General features: G+C 40.6%; 1 protein-coding gene across 1 annotated transcript in view; it reads left to right on the forward strand.

Moving 5' to 3' along the window:
• Positions 1 to 25,379, forward strand: part of NXPH2 (neurexophilin 2) — a 127,058-nt gene extending 101,679 nt beyond the window's left edge. The window contains exon 2 of the mRNA XM_017342817.4: positions 22,861 to 25,379. Within this exon, the coding sequence (XP_017198306.2) occupies positions 22,861 to 23,604 (744 nt within the window). The 3' untranslated portion in view covers positions 23,605 to 25,379. The remainder of the gene's footprint in view (positions 1 to 22,860) is intronic.
• Positions 25,380 to 25,687: the final 308 nt, after the last annotated feature.

Below are 25,687 nucleotides of genomic sequence, written 5' to 3' on the forward strand. Positions count from 1 at the left end.
GGTCCCTGCCGCCTGTGTGGGAGACCGGAATGGCTTTCCTGACTCTTGGCTTCTGCCTGGCCCAGTCCCAACTCTTGCAGCCATTTGGGGAGTGAACCAGTAGGGTGGAAGATTCTCTCTCTCTCTCTCTCTCTCTCTCTCTCTCTCTCCTTTTTTAATAAATAAGAAAATTAATAATCTTTTAAAGAATTCTAAGAAAAGATAGAGATTGGTATTTTTGGACTGCAGGTGGTTGTGGGTGCATGAAACCACAGATAAAGGGAGAACTATACTACACAATAGAAGAATTTATTCTCTTATGGTTTTCAGGCTGTCAGTTTGAGGTCAAGATGTTGATGCATCATCCAAAGCCTGGACGGGAGGATCCTTTCTTGTGTCTTCCAGCTTCTGGTAGCCCCATGGCTTCCTTGGCTCCAGTCTCTGCCACTGTCTTCTGAGATTTCATCTGTGTGTCTATCTGTGCATGGCCTTCCATCTGTGTGCTACTCTCTTCCTGTCAAAACACCAGTCATGTTGGATAGAGCCCACCCTATCCACATCCTCCTAACTTGATTACCTGAGCAAAGATCCTGTTTGCAAATAAGCTCACATTCACAGGCGTGTGGGGTTAGAATTTGTTAAAAGAAAAATGAGGCAAAATAAAAACGTAAAAGGTTTGTATGAGTAAGCAACAATTCATGAATCAGGAAGCAGCAAACCAGAAGAAGTTTAATGCTCTGCTGACAAAGCGGTAGAGGCAGGTATTTATTGAGTGAATGCAGAAGTAAAACAAAGTAATTACTTGATTGGTCACAGTTATAAAATTGCCACTTTTGGTGGAAAGTCTCTGATCACACAATTCTATGTTAGTTTTCTGCTTTTCATTGGCTGTGGCTACGTTGTGTTTTTCTTTAGCACAAGCACTTAGCAGAAATGACCCAAGTTAAGTCTTGCTTGTATTTGCTCTTTAAGCAAGGTTAAGGCTGTACTTTTAAGGGCTAATTGGAATTATTTGCTCAAGAATTTTATAGGCATGTTCTCTACCTTAATTTTACTTTTATGGGGTTCAACATTATCTTTTTGGGGAACACAATTCAGCTTATACAACTATCATAGGAGCAGACTACTCTTCTGATAAATGGACCATGTGGTTAGAAAACTTCTTCCTTTTACCAAACTGCAATATGCATACTTAGACCTGGAGCACAATCCCTGCAAATCTCACATGCTCTTTTTTTAAAAAAAAATTTATTTATTTGAGAGGTGGAGTTACAGACATTGAGAGGGAGAGACCGAGAGAAAGGTCTTCCTTCCATTGGTTCACTCCCCAAATGGCCACAATGGCCAGAGTTGCGCCAATCTGAAGCCAGGAGCCAGGTGCTTCTTCTCAGTCTCTCACATGGGTACAGGGGCCCAAGGACTTGAGCTATCTTCTACTGCTTTTCCAGGCCACAGCAGAGACCTGGATTGGAAGAGGAGCAGCCAGGACTAGAACTGGCACCCACATGGAATGCCAGCGCCACAGGCAGAGGATTAACCCACTGCGCCATGGCACCTGCCTCTCACAAGCTTTTGTTGGACATCCCTGTAGATATACCAGAGTTGCGCCCATAGTTCAGTCTCAGGGATCATCACATTTTGATGAAAACAATCAAGAAATGGCCACAATCAACAATCCAGAAGTCACATGGCTACCTGATGCCACTATTCCATGGAGAATACATAGAAATGTACACATAGAGCTAGGCTGCAGGAGTTTCAGAAGGCATCCAGGAATGCAATTACATTGATGATGGAGGGGACAATGGAGGTGGAAAGAGAAGAGGCATGGGAATAGAATACTGGAATTAATGATGAATTAGATAGAAGGAGGATAAACACAAGGAAGGGCGCAAGAAAACCTCAAGTGCTAGGTTGTATGACTGGTAGATGGAGATGTGCTATATGGAAAAGAAGGAGGATGTGTTTGCAAAGGGGAAATCAGGAAACAAGCACAAGAGACCCTGTCACTGCATGAGGTTCAGGCATTGTTAAAGAGAAGTTTATACTCTAGAATGGTTTCCCTGAGCATTACCCACTCTGACCACTTCCTATAAAATCTCAAGGGAAATCTTGGGGGAACATTTAACCAAGTCATTTAGTATGAAAGCAATATTGGAGCTTTGTGAGGAGGATTGCACTCCTTTTAGCAAAGTACATTTCCTAAAGGCGTGTGCTTTCTATTTGACCTTGGGAATGCTGCAAGATATGAAAATGTCCAAATTTTCAGGAAATTCAGCCTGATGAAGGGAACTAAATGAGCTCAGTCAATAAGTATAATGGTGGGGGCCCAAAACTCGGGGAAAGAACAAGTGCCTCAGGTTTCAAAGCACACATTAGAGAAGAGACGCTCTCATAAGCTGTTTGAGACTGATGTGACTGCAATCTGTAACCTCTAATTTCACGTTTTTCTTATTTGCTATAGCATCCTTACTGTCATTCATGTAACTTATAATAATAATGTTACACATTTGAACTCACATATAATTGTTCATTAATGAATGACACTGGTGTCTCTTGTATATACTGGAATTTTACAGAAGCTTGCATGGGGTGGGTGGTTCCATTGCTCTGAGAGTATAAAAACACTGGTGTAGGTAATAGGTGGCTATTTAAGGGCTTGAACAAGCAACAAGAAAAGTTGCTGGGCCAGATGCCCAGTACATGTGGTTTGATATAAAATACCGGCAAGGCAGAGCCTGCACCTTAGGTTGTGGTCCTGAGCCATCTTCTAATCCCCGGAAAGAAGAGTTTGACCTTTCCTGCTACATTCTCACTAAGTATAGGGAGAAGTTTTGGGTTAGAGAATTTCCTTAGATTTCCAGAGAGAAGAGATTTTTATCTCATTTTCAAATAATTGCATTTATAAAGAAGGAATCCACTAGCTATGTGAGCCAAGTATCAGATGACTGAAAGAGAGCCCCCCATATGTACACCTGGCCCTGTCAGTTGTCAGCCAGGTGAAAAAGTTTGTGCAGCTGTGGAAACAGAGTATTAGCCTGGTGGAGATTGTGTGAGGAAGTGTTACGGTCAGTTGAGTTACAACAAAGTGTTCACAGTACCTCCCTCTCCTTTTTAAAATTTTTATCCTCATTTTTAACTACTGGTTACATAATCATAGAGTACCTACATTGTGTTTTACAAGGTGCAAAACTGGTATTGTGTAACTTTCCATGGTTCAGTTAAAATTAACCTGTCTATAGCAAACTAGATTCACAGATCTTGAATCCCAGTGTGTCCGGGCTGAAGTCAGAGATCTGAGTTCTTAGGTGTAAGTGGTGGGTGATTATCCATTGAAAGTAACAGAATTCATTATTTTATAACACCCTATAAACTAATCCATTTAATGATTATGACCAACATTTCATAATATTATTTTTTAAATGTTTTGATTTAGTCTTCATTATTCTTCTATTAAATTATTATTTATTACTCCATTCCATTCTTCCAACTTCTGACTTGGCTCCCCTTCCCCCTTCTCCATTATTTTCCTTACTTGACTGCTTTATTGACAAACTTTAATTAAGATTTAAAATATTTCCCAAAGTGGCCTAAAGGTAAAATCTAGGGAAGCAAAAACTTTGAAAAGTCCAGGAAGTTTCATACCACAAGTGAGTTTAGGTTTTCAGTTTTTTTATCGGTGGTTTATTGTGATTCAAGCAGTGTGAAAGAGATTGGTGACATAAAAAGAATATGATAAAAGGAGTTTATAAGGAGAAGTGCCAGATTAAAAAAAAAAAACACAAAAATGGCAATATTAAAGTATGTAGCCAGTATGTTAACCTGTGCTTTCATAGGGTACTCTGGCACGTGACATGGAGAGGCACTTGACATAAATCTAAACTTATGATTAGTTTACCATCAGCTATCTCTACACTGTCCTATGTTCGGTGGAAGATACAAGAAACCAAGAGACATAACTGAGGCATGGAAATAAGATTTTCACACCTGAATCCAATTTATTAAAATCACTGGCATTCTCTAGGGATAAAGACCAGTAGGATAGAGAGATGGGCACTGAAGAGCTACATTTCAAGAAACTGGCTCCTGTGACTGGGGGCTGGCAAGTCCAAATTCCAGCAGTCAAGCAAGCAAGCTGGAGCTCTCCAACAGTAGTGAGTGCTGCAGTCTGGAGACAAAATTATGCCTTCCTTTTTTTTCTTCTCTTTCTTTCTTTCTTTCTTTCTTTCTTTCTTTCTTTCTTTCTTTCTTTCTTTCTTTCTTTCTTTTTTTCTTTTTTTTTTTTTTTGACAGAGTGGATAGTGAGAGAGAGAGAACAGAGAGAGAAAGGGGAATTATGCATTCCTCCGGGAATCTCAGTATTGCTTTTAAGATCTTCCAATGATTGAATGAGGCCCACCCTCATTATCAAGAATCTTAGGGACAGAAAATGGCTCTGGTGAAATAAGAAAAAAAAAAGTTTTGGTTGGACAACTTGTGGTCAACACATTAGGTGTGTGGCTCATACATGTCATGCAATGTCTCAGCAGAACCCTGGAGCTGTGATGCAGCTATCTAGAAAGGATATGTGGAGGCCAGCACCGCAGCTCACTAGGCTAATCCTCCACCTAACAGCGCCGGCACACCGGGTTCTAGTCCCGGTCGGGGCGCTGGAGTCTGTCCCGGTTGCCCCTCTTCCAGGCCAGATCTCTGCTGTGGCCAGGGAGTGCAGTGGAGGATGGCCCAAGTACTTGGGCCCTGCACCCCATGGGAGACCAGGAGAAGTACCTGGCTTCTGCCATCGGATCAGCGCACCGGCCACGGTGGCCATTGGAGGGTGAACCAATAGCAAAGGAAGACCTTTCTCTCTGTCTCTCTCTCTCACTGTCCACTCTGCCTGTCAAAAAAAAAAAAAAAAGATATGTGGAAAACCCATGTGAATCACCAGAAATATTGCCAGCCCAGACTGAAAGAGACAAAGAAGGGAAGAGATGGAGAAAGCATGCCTTAGTGGACAAAGCCAGGGATACAAAGGTGATGGGACCTCCTGGGGCTGAGGGTGGACAGCAAGGAACAGTAGCTTGCTGAAACAAGGACCATTCCAGGCCTTGCAGTTGGGACTCTAAGTACTCTTCTGTCGCTCCCCCTCTTTGCGGAGGAACGACACTAGACCCTGTGCTGTTCTTTTGTCTGCTCGGCCCTCCCCGGGTTTGCTGCTGGTTCTTCCTGGGTTGACTACCGACCCTTCCACCTCCATGGAAGGGCGGTTCCCCCTGCCACTTTCCCCACTTCTGCGGGGGAGCGGCACACCGGCTCTCTCGGGGGCTGCTCAGATGTTCCTCAGGTGTTCCTCTTAGATGTTCCTGGTGCATGTTGTCTCTCTCCTCCTTTATAGTCCTCTTCCACCAATCCCAACTCTGCTACCCACACGCCGAGTACGCTGCTCTCCTCCAATCAGGAGCAAGATCAGCTCCTGCAGCTCAGTCAATCAAATTGGCGAGAGGCAGCTGTGTAGAAGCTGTTTACTCCCTTCTCAGTGCCATATTGTGGGAGAGCAGATGCATAGAATAAGTCTTAATTCCAGTAACTTAGTCTAGTCCGAGTTGCTCCCCACACTCTTCAAAATGCAGGGGGGAAATCTAGAGAAAATGAGTACTGGTTTGGATTTAGATTTTACTCTTCATAAAATTGCAAGTTTTTTTTCTTTCTAATTGTATTTAAAATATATAAGTTTCTTTTGTTTTTAAGTCTAAGTTCATCCCACTTCTTTCCCCTTCCCCTGTCTTCCTCTCCCCTGTTTCTCTCTCTTTTTAAAAGCTTTATTTATTTATTTGAAAGTCAGAGTTACACAAAGAGAGAAGATATTTCATTTTTTACAGCTGAGTAGTATTCCATAGTGTGTATATATATATATATATAGCATAATTTATTTATCCATTTATTAGTTGCTGGATATCTGGGCTGACTCTATATCTCAGCCATTGTGAATTGAGCTGTAATAAACATGAGGGGTATAGATCACTCTTTCATAGCTGATTTATTTTCATTTGGGTAAATTCCCAGGAGTGGGATGGCTGGATCCTATGTTAGGTCTATATTCAGATTTCTAAGGTGTCTCCATACTGTCTTCCACAGTGGCTGCACCAGTTGTACATTCCCACCAATAGTGGATTAGTACATTTTTCCCCCCACATCCTCACCAGCATTTGTTGTTTGTTGATTTCTATATAAAAGTCATTCTAATGGGGATGAGGTGAAACCACATTGTGGTTTTGATTTGCATTTCCCTCATGGCTAGTGACCCTGAGCATTTTTTCAAGTGTCTGTTGGCCATTTGAATTTCTTCTCTTGAAAAATGTCTAGTTCTAGTCCTTTGCCCATTTCCTTTTTTTAAAGATTTTATTTATTTATTTGACAGGTAGAGTTATAGACAGTGAGAGAGAGAGACAGAGAGAAAGGTCCTTCCTCCGTTGGCTCACTCCCCAAATGGCTGCAATGGCCGGAGCCGTGCCGATCCAAAACCAGGAGCCAGGTGCTTCTTCCTGGTCTCCCATGCAGATGCAGGTACCAAGCACCAGGGCCATCTTCCACTGCCTTCCCAGGCCACAGCAGAGAACTGTACTGGAAGACCAGCAACTAGGACTAGAACAGGTGCCCACATGGGATGTCGGCACCGCAGGCGGAGGATTAACCTAGTGCACCACAGCACCGGACCCTATCCTTTGCCCATTTCTTTTTTTTTTTTTTATCTTTTATTTAATGAATATAAATTTCCAAAGTACGACTCATGTGTTACAATGGCTTCCCCCCCCATACCGTCCCTCCCACCCACAACCCCCCCTTCCCACTCCCTCTCCCCCTCCATTCACGTCAAGATTCATTTTCGATTATCTTAATATACAAAAGATCAGCCTAGCATACCTTAAGTAAGTATTTCAACAGTTTGCTCCCACACAGAAACATAAAGTGAAAAATAATAGATGATTTTTTTTAAATGATGATGAAATCAGATCTGACCTATTGTCATGTTTAATCCCAGTGAGAGTCAAGTTGGGAATTGATAATTTTTTTTTTTTTACAGAAGATCAGTTTAGTGTACATTAAGTAAAGATTTCAATCGTTTGCACCCCCATAGAAACACAAAGTGAAATATACTGTTTGAGTACTCGTTATAGCATTAAGCCTCAGTGTACAGCACGTTAAGGACAGAGATCCTACATGAGGAGTAAGTGCACAGTGACTCCTGCCGTTGACTTCACAAATTGACACTCCTGTTTATGGCATCAGTAATCTCCCTATGCACCAGTTATGAGTTTCCAAGGCTATGGAAGCCCCCTGAGTTCTCCGACTCTTATCTTGTTTAGACACGGTCATAGTCAAAGTGGAGGTTCTCTCCTCCCTTCAGAGAAAGGCACCTCCCTCTTTGAAGACCTGTTCTTTCCACTGCCTTTGCCCATTTCTTAACTGGGTTGTTTTATTTGTTGTTATTGAATTTCTTGAGCTCTTTATAGATTCTAGATATTAACCCTTTGTCAGTTACATAGTTTGCAAATATTTCCTCCCATTCTGTTGGTTGCATCTTCACTTTGCTGAGTGTTTCTTTTTGCAGTGCAAAGCTTTATTCTTCCAGAGAATTTAAACTAGTATACAACTAAAGGCAATATGTATTCTTTAAAAATGAAGGTAATACAAAAAATAAAATATAAAAATAAAAATATATAGTGTTTATATTACACAGCAGCATGAATTAAATATTTAAATATTAATAGGGAGAATTTTAGTTTTACTAATTTCCTTTTTTTAGAATAAACCTCATTTTTGGTTTATTAGGCAAATATATTATACATTAAATTCATCAAAGTGCTTTGTCTTGTTGTGTTACATTTTTTGGTGTCAGGCCCATTGGCACATTAGTGAGGAAAGAGCATCTTGACCTTATACAAAAACCTAATTTTTGGATTTATTGCTACCTTTCAATACTTGGACTGTGGACAAGCCTCTTAACCTCGCCAAGCTATTTCCTGTCCTACATCTCTCACAAAGTAGATATCAGATTCAAATGTGGTTATTTATGAGAACTCTATAATTCATAGTATAAATGTCCAGGAATGATGGTTACCAGAATAATTCTAACAGAATTATTAGTTTCATATTCACCAGTTAAATGCATTTACACTTTTTATAGGATAGGTATTTTCTGGCAGCAAAGTTATAAAACGTATTTATGTTGAATGAGTATCAAACAGCACATTCCAGTAGACTGTGAATATTTACATTTAAAGTGAAATATTCTGTAATGTCTATAAAACAGCTTGAAAAAATATTTTAACTTACCAATGTCATGTTTGGTAAAAGAGTGTAACCAATAAATGCTAATAGTGAACAAAAAATAAATAACTAAAAAGCAGCCCACTAATCATAGATGTTAACACTACAAAATGTCTTTACCGCAACACCTAGATCAGTGTTTGAGTAACCGAGAGCTACAGCCTAGTCAAACTGACTCTTGAAGTTGCCTGTCACAGCCACAGTATGCTAATTGCCAAATCAATGACACCTGAAGATTGAAATGTCAAATGGACTTGGTGGTAAAATACAAAGCCCTACACATGTGCACATCCCCTGTCCCCCATCTCCTGCCTCCACCCCACATTCCCCCCATGTATTTTCTCACCCCTTATAGAAACCCTGCCTGCACCGAAGTGGAAATGGAATAATCTGGCATTTCCACTCACTTAACTGCTCTTCCCTCTGTGGCAGCTTTCCTTTTTAAATGCCAATTTTGAGTGGTCAAGACCCAGATTCTTGTCTCCTTCCCAGGCCACAGTATTTCCTAAATATTTATGTGTTCCTATCATGTAAGGGTCATCTCACTGAAAATCGGCACGGGATTTGTGAAGACAACACAGTGCTACTTAACATGCTGAGTCATTTACTTCTCAACGAAGAAAGGACAGTTTCAATCCACTGTATTAGAGTATCAGAAAAGCACCTTGTTTGACTTTGTAAAACTTGCATTAAAATGAGACTGCATCTGACCTTGTTGTACAGGAAACATGGCCTGTTTTATTTAGCAGCCCCTTACCACAAGACATTTGTAACATTTGTTTCCAACCTATTCATAATTTCAAAAAGAGCTCCTTTTATTTAGCTTTCTAACTCAAATCATCTAAATTTTCTTTGACAGTCTCCCTAAGTTCTAATAGAACTATGGGCATGTGCATGCACACGTGTGTTTACACACAATATTTCTGTGTGTCATCATGTATTGTGTGCATGTATGTGTGCACTGATTTTTTCTTTTGCAGAGGCTTATGTCGCTGACTTTCCAGATCACTGTCATCAAGATAAAATAAGGATTGCCATATTTAACCTTAGCAATAAAACTCTGCCAAGCATTGCAATCTAGCTTTTTGGCTCTTTCTGCTAAGAGTTCTGTCTTCACATTTATGTTTCCTGTTAGTTCCTGTATCAATTTAGAAAAATGTAAAGGGTAGCTATTAAAAGATATCTGGGAGGTAAAATGAATTTGCCGCTCTCAGCAGAAAGGATGTCGTCCAGTGTTTAGCTTTCTCTCTTTTCCTAAGCAATCATTTGTTTTACAACTTGCAAAATGCATTTTGAAGCAATGCCACGTTATGCCACAAAATATTAATAGGTACAATTAATACATTGATATATGTTTGATTTTGTCATTCTTCATTCCTTTTTCTTGTCGTTCTTCTTTTAATCTGCTGTGACAGCTCTGTAATGGAGCCCCAGAAATATGACTCTAGGGCAAGCCACACGACTAATCATCAATAAAGTATTGCATGTTGTCCAGCAGATACGTGTTCCTATTTTGTCAGCAAGGATGGTATTCTGTAGAATTTCTACCGAGGGAAAATGCTTTCTAAGATTCATTTACAAGCCAAAAATTTAATGGCTTGCTGAGATTGGTGATCATGACAGAGTTTTTTGTTTTGTTTTGCTAATGAACAGGTTGCTTTAGTTTTACCTGCAGCATACAGGACGGAGCTGTTATAACACCCAATTATATAAATTCTATGCAAGCAACAAAAACAAGGCTTCAGACCACCCTTCATTGCTGGTTCTGTGGTTCATCTGTACAGGGATCTTCAGACTGCCTCTAAATTGAAGAACATTGGTTATTTTGTGGTTCATGGCTTAAATTAATACCCCTTTGAAATAATTAATGACTGGCTATATAGATTCTACATTAACACCATGAGCAAATCCACAAAGCAAGCCAGATATTCTTCCAAACTGGCACATAGCAAAGATTGTCACTTAGTCATTAATAAATTAATAAGTGCTTCCCTTATTAAATTCGTCCAGGAAATTCAAGAGGAACAAGCCAACTGCCTTTAAAAATATTTGTACAGATCTGTATCAATTTATCTCTTGTTGCATATGAAGGTTGTTATTAAGGCAAGACTCTTTCAGCTTGTTAGAAATCCACATGTGCTGGGTGTTCAACTCATTCTGCCTGAAGCTGGAAAGTTAAATTTTCTTCTTTGAAGAGTAGAAGACTACAGTTCTTTTATGTATTATAAATTAGTCATGGTCTTCCTTCTTAATGGTGAGTGATCTATGCAATTGATGCATTGCATGTTATATATGTGTAGGTTACAGTAAGTGTTACATAGTGAGCCAATATAAACTAAATATTTTATGTTTATTGTAAACACAAAAAACATCTACTTGAAGTATAGATGTTTCCTCAATGTTGTGACTGTAGAGGGAAAAGGTTTCTCAGTCACTGTGAAAATCAGGGACTTTAGCTAAATTTGTTGCCTTTTAGCATACTTCCCCCACATCTATAAATATAAAGTCAAACCTATATCATTTCAGAATATTCTTATTTATCTATGGCACACTTAGTCCATTGTCAAGTAGCATTAACCTATATTATATTCATTATATAGAATTATAGGAGAGGGCTGTATTGTAATCGTAGCGAAGTTCTCACTGTCCCAGAACCAAGCTCTTTGGAGGTTTAAGGGTGAAGACAAGGCCTGTGGAGGTCATCATTTTCCAACACTACATCTAACAGAAACTCAGCACAGATTCACCATCAGAGTCTGCTTATGGTTCTGGAAAAAATCACTAAATTAGCCTTGCACTAGAAAAACTATGCTGTGTTATAATGTTATCCCACTCTCATTAGTAGTTTACAAACAAATCAATATACAATTTGGAACAGGTGATAAAGAAATATAAATACCAAGATCGATTTGTTTTCTTGTGACTAATTCATTATTTATCAGCTATCAACTGGTAAATCTTGGATTTCATTGCTCTCATCTGAATAGAGATTTATTGCTCAATTCTTTTCATTGTTGCCCTGTTGCTTACCCTGTTTCCTTCCTCCTGTTAGTGCTGCCATTTCTCATTCTGCACATGTGCCGATACACACACACACACACACACACACACAGCAGGGAACTCACATCCTACATTGGCATACAGGGGTTTGATTCCTAGCTCCAGCTCCTGACTCTAACTTCTGCCGTTGCAGATCCTGTGAAGTGGCTGCAATGTCTCAAGTAGTTGGATTCTGGCTACCCACACTGGAGACCTAAATTGAGTTTGCAGCTCATACTTGGGGCCTGGCCCTGCCCCAAATGTTACAGACATGTGGGAAGTAAACCAGGAAAGGGCATCTGTGTATATGTGTATGTGCCTGTGTTTCACAATACACATTTTCATGAACTTTTTGAATATCCCCCTTTTTTTTTGACAGGCAGAGTGGACAGTGAGAGAGAGAGAGAGAGAGAAAGGTCTTCCTTTGCCGTTGGTTCACCCTCCAATGGCCGCCGCGGCCGGCGCGCTGCGGCCAGCGCATCGCGCTGATCCGATGGCAGAAGCCAGGTACTTCTCCTGGTCTCCCATGGGGTGCAGGGCCCAAGCACTTGGGCCATCCGCCACTGCACTCCCTGGCCTGGAAGAGGGGCAACCAGGACAGAATCCAGCGCCCCGACTGGGACTAGAACCCGGTGTGCCGGCGCCGCAAGGTGGAGGATTAGCCTAGTGAGCCGCGGTGCCGGCTCTGGATATCCCTTTTTTTCATGGATTTCAAAAATATTTTTCCACCAAAATAAACATCTTTTTTAAAAAAAATAACAGAAACCAGGGCTGGCACTGTGGTGTAGCAGGTAAAGCCGCTGCCCTGTCTGCAGTGCCAAAATCTCATATGGGCACCGGTTCAAGTCCCTGCTGCTCCACGTCTAGTCTTGCTCTGTGCTATGGCCTGGGAAAGCAGTAGAAGATGGCCCAAGTCCTTGGGCTCCTGCACCCTCGTGGGAGACCCAGAAGATGCTACTGGCTCCTGGCTTCAGATCGGCTCAGCTCCAGCCATTGTGGCCAGTTGCAGAGTGAACCAACAGATGGAAGACCTCTCTCTTTGCCTCTCCTTCTCTCTTTGTGTAACTCTGACTTTTACATAAATAAATAAATCTTTTTAAAAATAACAGAAACTGTCAGGTTGGTTATTCTTAAGTTGTTATATATTTATTTGAGAAAGACAGAGAAAGCTCCTATCTGTTGGTTCATTCCTCAAATGCCCACAACAGCCAGGGCTGGGCGATGGCTGAAGCTGGAAGCCAGAAAGACAACTCAGGCCCCCGTGTGGGTGCCAGGAATAGTTACTGAACCAATACCCGCTGCATCCAACAGTCTGCATTGACAGCAAGCTGGAGTCAAGAGCTGGAGCTGGGATGGAACTCAGGCACTCTGGTATGGATGTAGAAGTTTTATCTGCTAAGCTAAATGCCTATCTCTTCTATGAACTTTTTCAAGTCCCCTTCTATAGATGTATACATAGGAGTGTAAATATGTAACAACTATAGATGAGTGAATTACTACTTATGTATGATTATTTCTTTATGTTTCTTTCACTATTCTTATGCAGATTGGGTGAAGGCAGGAACTATGTGCTGTTCAGCAGTGTACTCTCAATTCTAGGGGCATTTGTGCTGCACCTGCAATATGTTTGAAAAGTGCATTCTGAATAAATGACAGAGAAAATGAGTGCCTGCCTGTGTGAGCAAGGTTCAGGGTCTCCTCAGTCTTACTCCACACTGCAGAATCCACTTCCTTAAAGTTGTTCCTGCCTGCACACCTGCCTCATTAGAATTCACTTTCTGCTCGAAAGCCTTCTTGAAGTGAAATCCTACCTAGGGCTTTTTAATACTTTGTTAAGAAAACTAGACTTAGAGAGGGGACGTGGCTTGCACAGTTTGCTGGGATGGTTAAGTGACTCTGCCAAACATTCATTCCTATTGTCCTGACCCTAAGACCTTCCAATAAATCAAAGCAGTTTCTCTGCTTTGGTCTTATCTGACCTGAGTTCAGTTCCCCTGCTTCTTTCATTAATTCCTTCACTTTGCTACCAGTTTTCTTATTGGGCAAATTTAGCCACTGGAGGATGTCGCAACAGATTCTTTTCTGTAATGCACATACTTGATTGGAACACTCCACTTCTCTTCCCAGTTCAATGATTCGCAAATACAATGTGTGAGTACAGTATCATTCTGATGATTGTAGATGTAGGCAAAAGTCAATGGAGCAATAAACATAATATGGAAAAATAAAATACCATGTTTGTGCAACCATTAGTAAACTGTTTAAGGCTTCCTGTTTTCTTAAACAGGATGTGTTAACACTATTTATTCCTTCATGGCTAAGTCAAGAGAAGCATATTTAGAGGCAACTGGCTTACCAGGTTCAGCTTGAATTATTTAGGAAATCCAGGTGTATCCTCTCCTGATACCTTGTAAGTGAAGAGAAAATAGATGGTAAATCAACATGTCAATTAGAATTGTTAAACACCAACCTGAGACAACAAGGGTGACATCTCTTCCCTTGGTGTCTCTTCAAGAAAATACTATCTGTTAGGACGGCTGTAGGAGAGCACTACATATACAGATCATGGCATGATAGGAGGGACTTCAAAAAGCTCATTGAAAAACTGAATTAAAAGATAAGTTTATTTTGGTACAAAAAAATAAAACCCATGCATACTTTCTTTCATGATACACATTTTTCGTGAGTTCTTTGAAGACTCCTCATGTATGTGGAATGGAATCTGAAGCCCAGAAATTCTATTTTAAATGTTCTTCATTTCCTTTTCATCACTCCCTGAGTGCAGAGAAATCTTTTCCCCTTGAAGTCTAGGACCCAGCCCAACATGTAGCTATAGCAAAGGAGCAAAGTTAGCACAACAATGGACATAAAGAAGAGAGGTATCCTAAAATTATGACAAAGATGGGATTGTAACAGAAACCAAAAAAAAAAACAAGCAGCATTTCTTGTGCTGCCCCATCCAGGGTGCACTATACACAAAGAATCGTTCTTTGTGAGGTTTCTTTCACTAGCTCCATTCACTTTGATAAATAGGATAACCTGCAAAAAAAGCCCATCTAATAGTTGATAGGTTCCCATTGGATGTGTAGAACCAAGTACAATGGAATGGCTTCTAAATCGAGAAGGGGCATTTAATTCTAATGTAGGCTATCAGTAATTCTAATTCTATATAAGACATTTATAGAATAAGTTTTTCTTTATTAAGCTATCAGGTATGAAATGGGGTTGAATTTTTAAGGAACCAATATTAAATACAAAGAGAGGAGCAATACTGCTAATGATGATGGTGGACTCTACAGCATGTAAAATTGCCAGGATAATTTAAAAATAGTCTGTGAACACCTGAACAACTCTGAGGTTATTTTAGATAATCCAATGATGCTGTAGTTATAAATTGGAATATTTGAGAGTTTCTGACTTAAAAAAGATAATAATCAGGGGCAGGCATTTGGCTTAGCAGTTAAGATGCTCACATGCAATATTAGATTATCTGGGTATAATTTTCAGCTCCAGCTTTTTTAAGATTTATTTATTTTATCTGAAAGGCATAGTTACAGAGAGGCTGAGGCAGAGAGAGGATCTTGTATCTGCTGGTTCACTCCCCAGATGGCTGCATTGGGTGAAGCTATGCCAATTAGAAGCCAGGAGCTTCCTCCAGGTCTCCCACATGGGTGCAGGAGCCCAAGGACTTTGGCCATCTTCCACTGCTTTCCCAGGGCATAGCAGAGAGCTAGACCTGAAGTGGAGCAGCTGGGACTCGAACCTGTGCCCATATGGGATGTGGGCACTGCCGACAATCACTTTACCTGCTGTGCCACAGTGCTGGCCTCAAGCTCCAGCTCTTGACTAGCTTTCTACTAATGCAGATCTTAGGAAACACAGTGATGGCTCCAGTATTTGGGTTCCTGTCACGTGTATGGTAGACCTATATTGAGTTTTCAGAACCCAAACTCTGTTCCTGCAGCAGTAGGGGGTTAGAGGTAAACCAGCAGTTGGGAAATTACTCTTTCTCTTGCTCTCCTCTAAAAATAAAAAAAAGAAATCTAAACAAAACACAAAAATAAACAGTCCCTGGGCTGATACTGTGGTGCAGTAGGTTAATCCTCTGCCTGCAGTGCTGGCATCCTGTAGGGGCACTGGTTCTAGTCCAGGCTGCTGCTCTTTTGATCTAGCTCTCTGCTATGGCCTGGGAAAGCAGTGGAAGATAGCCCAAGTGCTTGGGCCCCTGCACCCATGTGGGAGACCTGGAAGAAGCTCCTGGCTCTTGGCTTTGGATCGGTGCAGCTCCGACTATTGCGGCCAACTGGGGAGTGAACCACCGGATGGGAGACCTCTCTCTTTGTCTCTACATCTCTCTGTAACTCTTTCAAATAAATAAAATAAATCTTTAAAAAATAAAATAAACAGTCCCAAACCAAGTGCTGCTGAACTAAATGCATTTTCAACTAAGTTTATTATAGCAAAAGTCTACAAGTCTTAAAAGAATTGTGGAAGCAAGATTTTAAGAAAAATCTTTTCTACCTAAGCCAGGAAATCAAGTCAATGCCAACAGTGACAAGTCATGTTGTTGGCTACTCTCAAGATGAAATAAGGATACAGACACTTTACCTAGGTGTTCTTCCCCCTAAAAACTCTTAAGACAGTCTAATCATGAGAAAAATGTCAGGCAAACCCACATTGAGGAGCATGCAACAAAATATCTGACCAGTACTCCTGACAACACTGACAGTCATGGGTCCAAAACAAAGGAAGTCAGAAATTCTGGTGCTCAAGACAAGCCTAAGGGCCAACAGTGACCAAATGTACTGTAGGATCTTGAATGGAATTCTGGAACAGATAAAGGCCATTGAGGCAAAATTAAGGACATCTGGTAAAGTGTGATTTTTGATTAATGTGTCAATATTGATTCATTAGATGTGACAAATTGTTGTGTATTTGATGGTCACAATGGAAGACACTGCATACAGGGTGTATGGAAACTTTGTACTATGCAACTTCTCTATAAACGAAAATTATTTCAAAATAAAATGTTTATTAAAATATATGGCAGCTACGGATACAGCTGAAAAAGCCTCTTCTGATATAATGTTTGCAGAGGAAGATGCTTTTAGTTTATAAATTATTTTCATAATTTGTGACAGTTCTCACATCTGCTACTATAAAATTCATTGCAGCTTCTCTGCCTCTTGGGAAAAAATGCATTTAATTATCAGTGAAATTCAACTTCAGCTTGTTATGATGAATGATTTGAACCTGTCAGCTTTCCCCCCTCAAAAACAAAAGAACAGAGATGAAATACAGTCTTATTCCTCTACGCCTTTCCTTCCACCTGCTTCTTTTAATTGATGAAGGTTTGAGCTTTTATTAATCTTTTTGAGCTCTTCTGTAAAATGCAGAAAAAGCTAATATGATATCATTGTATCTAGCTAATGTGTGTGCTTTGTGAAATTGATACACCCTGCCAAGACATAAATTACTTAAGCTTTGATAAATGTGTCCAAATCAAGGAATGTTCAAACAGATAAAGCACAGCAATTCCTCTCTTTTTCTTTTTAAAACTCCATTTTGTGCTTGGGGTAGTTAAGGTGGTTAAATGTTTTTGCATTATTATTGTAATATAATGGGACAAAAACAGCTGTAACACTGAAATTAGCATGAAGGGCCCAGCAGGGACAAAAGTAAGCAGGGCCATCTAGCCCTGTGTTTTGTGGATTACATCTAACGATTCTGCCTTGGAATGAGTGGTTTGCCCACAGATTCTGAACCACCTGCAGTCATTTCCTGGCACGTTGTATCACAGAAACTGTTCAGAGATGAGAACACTGGGGAGATGTATTGTACTTTTAGTTCCCACTGCTGACTCACTTGGTACATTGGAATCAAAGATCACAGATACTTTGTTGGCATAGAGAGCTCACCCGTGTCTGATCTGGATGTGACTCAGAAGGCAGTGAGAGAGGAAACACAAGGAAATATGTGATGGAAGTTGTGAAGTTGAGAAGGTTGACTGCCACTTGGTCACTAATTTATCACATTGCCGTAAGTAAGTTGCTCAGCCAACCATTATTCAGTTTTCTGGAGGCTTGAGAACCCCTCGGAGATGATTCTTTAGCAGAAGGCACCAAGGCTATCCATTGGACCAAAGAGCAGTCGATCAGTCATTGAATGCTTTTTGGGAATGAACAAGCTCACTAATTTCCATCCTTTGATTTAATCACCACAAGCCCCCAGCCAGGGAGAGACAGGTGCGAAAACTGGGGTCAGGTTTTACATGTCAGCAAGGGATAATGACATCATCAGGCCCCCTGATGCATGGTTTTCCTTCCATATTCTACTGCTTCCCTTTTGACAGTGATGGGTGTCGCTCCCCCTCTTCGTGGAGGAACGACACAGGACCCTGCGTTCTTCTCTCGTCTGCTCGGCCCTCCCCGGGTTTGCTGCTGGTTCTTCCCGGGTTGGCTACTATCCCTTCCACCTCCGTGGAAGGGCAGTTCCCCCTGGCCACATTCCCCACTTCCGCAGGGGAGCGGCACACCGCCGGCCGGCTTTCTCGGGGGCTGCACAGGTGTTCCCCTTAGATGTTCCCCTTAGATGTTCCTGGTGCATGCCGTCTCTCTCCTCCTTTATAGTCCTCCTCCGCCAATCCCAACTCGGCTGCCCACACGCCGAGTACGCTGCTCTCCTCCAATCAGGAGCAAGTCCTACAGTTTATTGGTTGAACTGGAGGCAGCTGTGCGGAAGCTGTTTACTTCTCTCCCAGCGCCATATTGTGGGAGAGCAGATGCATAGAATAAGTCTTAATTCCAGTAACTCAGTCCAGTCCGGGCTGCTCCCCACAATGGGTAACTGGGGGACAGGGTTGTGGCTTATTGGTCCCCAGCCTTCCCTGATTAGGTCTCCTGAGGTTGAGCATGAGCCTTGGGGACCTAGGTCACACAACCATCTGGCATAGCTGCCCTCTCCGCTCTGGTGATTTATGACCAGAGGAAGGCTGAACAAGTACAGTGCTGGGAGAGGAAGCAGAAAAAGGGGGTGCAGGTTTCAACTTTTAAAGACACCAAGAAATATATTCATCCTTTTAATTATACTACTCTGCTAGTCAAGAAGTACTTACTGATAACTGTGCAATTTTGGCTTTGATAGAGAAATCACTACATAGAAGGACTGTGTTTTGTTTCATTTCATTTGAAAGGCAGAACGAGAGAGAGAGACAGATCTTTCATCCACTGGGTCACTCCAGTGCTTGCAGGGGCTGAGCCAGGGCAAAGCCAGAAGCTCATTCTAGGTTTTTCATGTGTGTGTCAGAGACCGGGTACTTGGGCCATCACCCTAAGGCGTCCCAGGATGTGCATCAGCAGGAAGCTGAAACTGAAAGCAGAACTGAGAATCAAACCCAGGCATCCTGATATCGGATGTGGGCATCCCACATGAGGCTTAACTGCTGGGCCAATGCTCATCCTTGTCGATGTATCTATTTCTCTACTTGGCTAATATTGTCATCAATGCTAGTAGGAAATATGATAGTCTGGGGAAACCAAACAAAATTAGTGCACAAATCACACACCTTTTATCTAAGAAACCATCAGTGAGTGTTTTCACTGGGTGACAGAAGCATAGATCAGTGATGTTAGCCAAGTTTATTATGTTTTACATAGATGAACCTTAAAATTAAGGGCTGCTTAAGCAGGTTTGGACCTAAAGTATAGTTTACTAGAATGAGTTTTCTAGAAACCAAATTGTATTTTAAATTCTTATATGGAGAATCTTTTCTGAAGAGTTAAGGAACTTTTGTAAAAGCAAATAATTCCATCCATCCGTTTGATAAGCTTCAAGTGTTTTTTTTTTTTTTTTTTGCACTCATATTTCTTAGGTGAGTCATGTATGTTTGGTCAAGTTCCATTACAACATAAATTACTACCAGGAAAATCCACAGATCTTAAAAATAAGTCTTAGTAACAAGCCATTTATGATATGATAATTATTTTATTGAGCAATCTCAGGACCATCACAATGGAAGTCTAAGAAATAAGAGAAGGATCTCATCATTGAGTCTATCATGTATTCTAAAATGTGCCAGGGAGTGGGTGTTTAACATAACATTTAAGATACCTGTGCCCCACATCAGAGTGCCTGGGTCACATTCCTGGTGCCTTCAGAATTCTGCTAATGTGCATCCTGGGAGGAAGCAGGTGATGCCTCAAGTGTTGAGTTCCTGCCACCCACAGAGGAGATCTGAATTGGGTTAGCCTTCTGTTTGGATATTTGGGGAAATAACTCACTAATGTGATACCTCTCTCCCACCCCTCCATCAATCCCTCTTTTGCGCCTTCCCTCCCTCCCCCAAATAAATAAAAATAATAATAAAAATAATAAATAAATAAAATAAATAATAAATAAAAATAATAAAAATGAACCAAGATCAGCTGAGAGTTAACATCACAAAATTTCCTCATCATTGAATAATGAGTTCAGTAAGTTTTCAGTAATTGAGAAAGAGAGTAGAGAACAGAACAAGTAACTGAATCAGAAAAATATGTCATGTAAAGCAAACATTTTAAGAAAAGATAGAACATGTTGCTACTGGTAGCAAAGAGTGTTTCATACTTGCAGTTGAAAAAATTATTTTTGGGCCGGTGCCGTGGCTCAATAGGCTAATCCTCCGCCTGCAGCACCGGCATACTGGGTTCTAGTCCCATTCAGGGCGCCGGATTCTGTCCCAGTTGCCCCTCTTCCAGGCCACCTCTCTGCTATGGCCCGGGAGTGCAGTGGAGGATGGCCCAAGTGCTTGGGCCCTGCACCCCATGGGAGACCAGGAGAAGCACCTGGCTCCTGGCTTCGGATCAGCGCAGTGCGCCAGCCGCAGCGCGCCAGCCGCGGCGGCCATTGTGGGGTGAACCAATGGCAAAGGAAGACCTTTCTCTCTGTCTCTCTCTCTCACTGTCCACTCTGCCTGTCAAAAAAATTATTTTTGAATGGAAAATACAGCTTAGTCCTGTTAATAAAGTATTAATCAGTAGCATGTAGTATAAAGGTAAGAATTCAGATTTTCTTTTTAAGAGAAGCCAGTTGAATGGGAAGATGCCAGAACGGATAAAGCTACGAAAGAGAGGAAGGAAGGCAGGAGTGAAGGAAGAGCTGCAGAAGCTGTGTGGAATCAGATGGGGGTGAGGGAGTAAGTGAGCATTTGTATTACACCAGACATTCAACAAAGCCAGGGTGTGTCCCATCAGCATTTACCAAGCAAGGCAGACCTTGTGAAATACCGGAAACAGGTGAAAAAACAGGTCACAGACTCTGGGCTACAAGGATCATGATCACAGAGAGGAGAAATTGGATCTTGATCAGCAAGGGTGTCTAATCTGTTCATGAGTGCTTGTCCCTCTCTTTGGAGAAGGAGCCAGGCTATGCCAGTGCTCCAGATCTCAAGTCTCAACTGCACCTGGGGCTGGCCATGTGATGCAGCAGTTAAGATGCTGTTTGAAATGCCTGCATTGCATATTGGAGGGCCTGGGTTTGAGGTCTGACTACTCCTGATTCTAGCTTTTTGTGAATGTGTACCATGGGAGGCAGCAGGTGATGATTCAAGTACTTGGGTTCCTGCCACCATGTGGGAGACCTGGATTGAGTTCTAGTCTCCTGGCTTTGGCCTAGCCCAGCTGTGACTACTGCAGGCGTTTTGGGGGTAGGCGAGCAGATGAGAGCCTTCTCTGAGCCCTCCCTCTGTATGTCTCTCTGTCTCTCTACCTTTCAAATAAATAAAATATTTGGGGCAGGAGGGTGGTGGTGGGAAGAATTAGACCAGCATACTATACTCCAGGGAGAAGTACCAGTGGATGAGAATGAAGTTTGTGGACATTTAAGTATCAGAAACATTTTGAGTCAGGAATCCAAAGTAATGACTTCTCTTCCCCTGTTGAGCATGCCAGTCTTTCCACAGCAGGAAAAAGAAATATCAATTCAGGATGTGAAGGCCTCTAAGAAGAGGTATATGGATTTAGGTTCTCAAAAAAGGAATGTGTATCCTATCACATTATGTGTTCCGCCAACCTCATAATCTTAGTGAAGAGAAAATAACTTTTTTTAAACTCCAGAAATAAGAAAAGCTCTAAGGAAATTAATCAAAGGGAGAAATGTATTAGGTAAGACCCCCTCCCATTCAAAGCAAAAAGGACCCCAACCCATGCATTTTGGGTCCTTGGATTCCTGCTCTAAAGTAATCCTGGGACTTGAAAACACTCCACAAAATTCTGTTAGCACTGACATCTAAAGTTTTGTGAACCAATGGAAGAGAACCTCAGGTTACCAAACTGTATCATATAGTTAAACACAAAATCTATAATCCAGCTTATGTCTCTTTTTTTTTTTCTTTTTCAAGATTGGATTGAAAGCTATAATTTTTGGAATAATCTGAGGCCAGTTTTACCAAGAGCTTTGCCAAGTTTGAAAGGGCCAGAGAACCAGTGCATAAACATAGCCTCACTTCTTTTGTCACCCTTTCCATCATGCTGACAAGCTTTCTGTGAAATGACTGCATGAGTGGTTTGTGCCAATAAAGATAAGAGGCTATCTGTGTTTCCACTAGAACCTTCATTTCACTAATTCGTCTATAAATATTCACTTATGTCAACAGTTTCATATATAATGATTATATCCCTCAGAATCCATATTAACCTAATTAAATGACTTTTCCATATCACAAAGAATCTTATACTACAAAAAGAATAAGAAGCAAAATCAAATGTAAATAAAGTACTATGTTTTGGTGGTTATTATGCAGTCCAAAATATGCAGAATCTGTAAAACACATGCATGTAACTGTTACTTAAGAATGCTGTCTTTCTGGGAATAATTCAGTTGTAACACATTTATTAAATCACATGCAGTCTATTAATTAAGTCAAAATCTACTTTTCAGTGTTAATTTTTATTCTATGAAGGCAATTAAATATGTAATTATATTTTTTCAACTGAAATTTTTATAGAACTTTCTAAAACTGATTAGGCCTTTTATTTTACAGTGTGTGATGGATTTACATTAAAAGCTATGAAATTATGTCATAAGCCTTTGAATATAATAATATCTGAATATTTCCAAATATATTTAAGAGACTTATCAGTATCTCAAATTCATATGGTTTTTACCTCCTTGGTAGAAACTTTAAGCATTCCAGAGTTTTCTTCCTTTTGAAGGAAAAGGCTTCACAAATTTTGATTTTAAATGAGAGGCCAAAGCACTACATTCACCAATCTAGAAAAACAGAATTGTAAAAATTAGGAAACAGAGACTAAAACTACATTAGTGTGTCAAAATGAAATATAGTCTTCTTTATCTCACCATCTAATTTTTGTACTCAGTTTTGTGTTACTTGAATTAAATGCTCATCTTATTACACTGTGGGGCCCAACTGTGTATGTGAAATGCTACTTTGCAAGAATTTGAATAATTTTGAAAGAATTCCCCTTCTACTTTGACTTCAGTCTGCGTGCATGCTGAAAGCCTAACCTGAAGTTTGTTTCTCTCCCTTCTTTCAAACAGCTCTTCTGTGACAGTAAAGAAGTGGTGCCTGTCGCAGAGGGACTAGACTGGGAAGACAAAGATGCTCCGGGGACATTGGTCGGAAACGTGGTTCACTCACGGATCATCAGCCCCCTGCGCCTGTTTGTTAAGCAATCCCCAGTGCCGAAGCCAGGCCCCGTGACGTATGCAGACAGCATGGAAAACTTTTGGGATTGGCTGGCCAACATCACGGAGGTTCAGGAGCCATTGGCCAGAACTAAACGGAGGCCAATAGTAAAAACAGGAAAATTTAAAAAAATGTTTGGATGGGGTGACTTCCATTCCAACATTAAAACTGTCAAACTCAACCTCCTAATCACAGGAAAAATTGTCGACCATGGGAATGGAACATTCAGTGTTTATTTCCGACATAATTCAACAGGCCTGGGCAATGTTTCAGTGAGCTTGGTACCCCCCTCCAAAGTAGTGGAATTTGAAGTTTCTCCCCAGTCTACCTTGGAGACCAAGGAATCCAAGTCTTTCAATTGTCGCATTGAGTATGAAAAAACAGATAGGGCGAAGAAGACTGCCTTGTGCAACTTTGACCCATCCAAGATCTGCTACCAGGAGCAGACTCAGAGCCATGTGTCTTGGCTGTGCTCCAAGCCCTTCAAGGTCATTTGCATCTACATTGCCTTTTACAGTGTTGATTACAAACTTGTGCAAAAGGTCTGTCCTGACTACAATTACCATAGTGAGACCCCCTACTTATCTTCTGGCTGAATCTTTCTGCAGCTATGGAAATGAAGGACATAGATATATAGATATTTAAGTAGAATGACCACAAAACATGATAAGTTCTTCATGGTAAAGGATCCCTTCTGTTTCTGGCATTGAACCATAGTTCTCTATCAAGTTTTCTAATTAAAAAAAGAAAAAGAAACATCTTCAAATGTGGAATGTGTTTGTTTTGTTTTGATTATAAGTACTTTTAACTAAGGAGTCAAACTGTTGATGGAACCATCACTTTTGTGTAAGATGACCAAGTTCTAGAAGTATCATTAATTCTCTAAAAGAACAAGGATACGCAGCCATGTGTAACAAGAAGGAATCGAATGATGCACGTGATTCATGTTGCTCTGAAAATGAGCCTGAATTTGACGTATGTTTTGAAAAGTTACCTTGAAACTAGGAGATTCAGTAGTAACCAAAAATGTTGTATTTGATAAATGAATTGTGTTTCTGACATTGAATTCCTTTTTTATTCCTAACTCTCTCCCCACATCTGTACCAGCATTGATACCAGAAGTGAAAGGGTACAATTTGTCTCCAAATCCACGTGTGGAGTTACAGTGCCACAGTGGAACTGGGTGTATCATCTGAGCTGGATGTGAGTGGAATGTGATCTAAGCACTTAGCCATGAGTTGATCACAATCCTTAGTAATCTCATCTGAGTGATAATCCTGGTGTGTGATCAGGAAAGCACATCTGGGTATAAGTCAGTTCCACAGTAATGAAGCTCAGTAGTTTCTAGATTCTTCTGTCAAATTCAGTGCTGTGGGGTTACCAAAAATGACAAAGCTTGTGTTCACCCTCGCTGTTAAAACCTCATTCTATTTGTTTTACAGTGTGATTTTATATACACGTGTACAGTAATTCTGAAATTTGGAGGAAGTAATTGCTTCCTTGCTGAGATTGGGAACAAAAATTGGAAGTGGAGACAGGAAAAATTCCAGGATTCTGGCTGGATTTGTTGTATTTAGCATTTCAGACTAAGTTCTCATTGCATTTAACTATTTGAATGAGGGATCAATTTCTGTAAGGAAATATAGGAATATTTAAGCATTTCTAATTAAGTGCTAACAACCCTGATACCTGGCTTACTTTGCCAGACTTTTGAAATTACTTCCAAATTAAGGTCACTTCCCAGTCAGTGCCCCTGGCATCATCTCTGTGGGAGTAAATGGCAATCCTGTATGGTGCAACTGGATGATCCTTGAATTAACACAGAATGAAGATGTGGTTGGCAGGAAAGAGGCTGCTAGAACCCAGGAGACTAATGGAGTGCTTACTCATTTTATAATACATGTTAACTTTTTCCCTTCTCTTGTCTGTAAAATACCAACTAAAGTAAAATATTAAATTGAAGACTAAAGTAAGCTAAGTCCTAACCAACAAAAATGCATTTTCCACCTTGTTCAAACAGCAAGCAGCTCTGTTCTCTATTTTACATCTCGATTCCTTTCTTTTTACTGGTGAAATCTGCACAGTGTTCGATTTTGTCCTTTGTAAAATTGTACTAGGCTTAGTGTGTGGTAGTGCAGGCTTGAAATATTTTCTCTGAGTTCATCGGGTGCTTTTGTAATTTTTGTGGTTGGTGAGTAACATTTTGAGACATGTTTTTATTTTCATCTAGACACAAGAGTAAAAGACTATTTATTGTAAAATATGTGGGAACCATATATGTATATATACTTAGCGAGTTTTCTGTGTACAGAGAAAGTATGTGTACACATTTCTATGTAAATAAAAAGAATTTGCTAGATCTGTCCCATGACTTCAGGGTGCTTATTTTGTGAAAACTCTTCGTTCTGCTTGTTTTTTCTTTTCCCCCTCACAGAAGTTTATTTTATGTGTGTGTGCGTGGGTAGGTAGGTGGGTAGGCTTCTGTGTAATACCAGCTGAGCATTAAGACTTTGCCTGTGTGCATATTAAATACAGCAGCTTGGCTGTGAAGATTAAAAAGTAAAGTAAAAGGATAATTCACATAAAACATCTGGTATGTAGCATGGCATCAGGGAAGAACTCTGTAAATGTGAGCTGCCGATACGGTTGCTGTTATTGTTACAACTGGAAATGAGATTT

This window comes from Oryctolagus cuniculus, chromosome 3, assembly GCF_051225735.1.
Source record: "Oryctolagus cuniculus isolate XC-2025 breed Fujian yellow rabbit chromosome 3, ASM5122573v1, whole genome shotgun sequence".
In the NCBI taxonomy this organism is placed as follows: Eukaryota; Metazoa; Chordata; class Mammalia; order Lagomorpha; family Leporidae; genus Oryctolagus; species Oryctolagus cuniculus.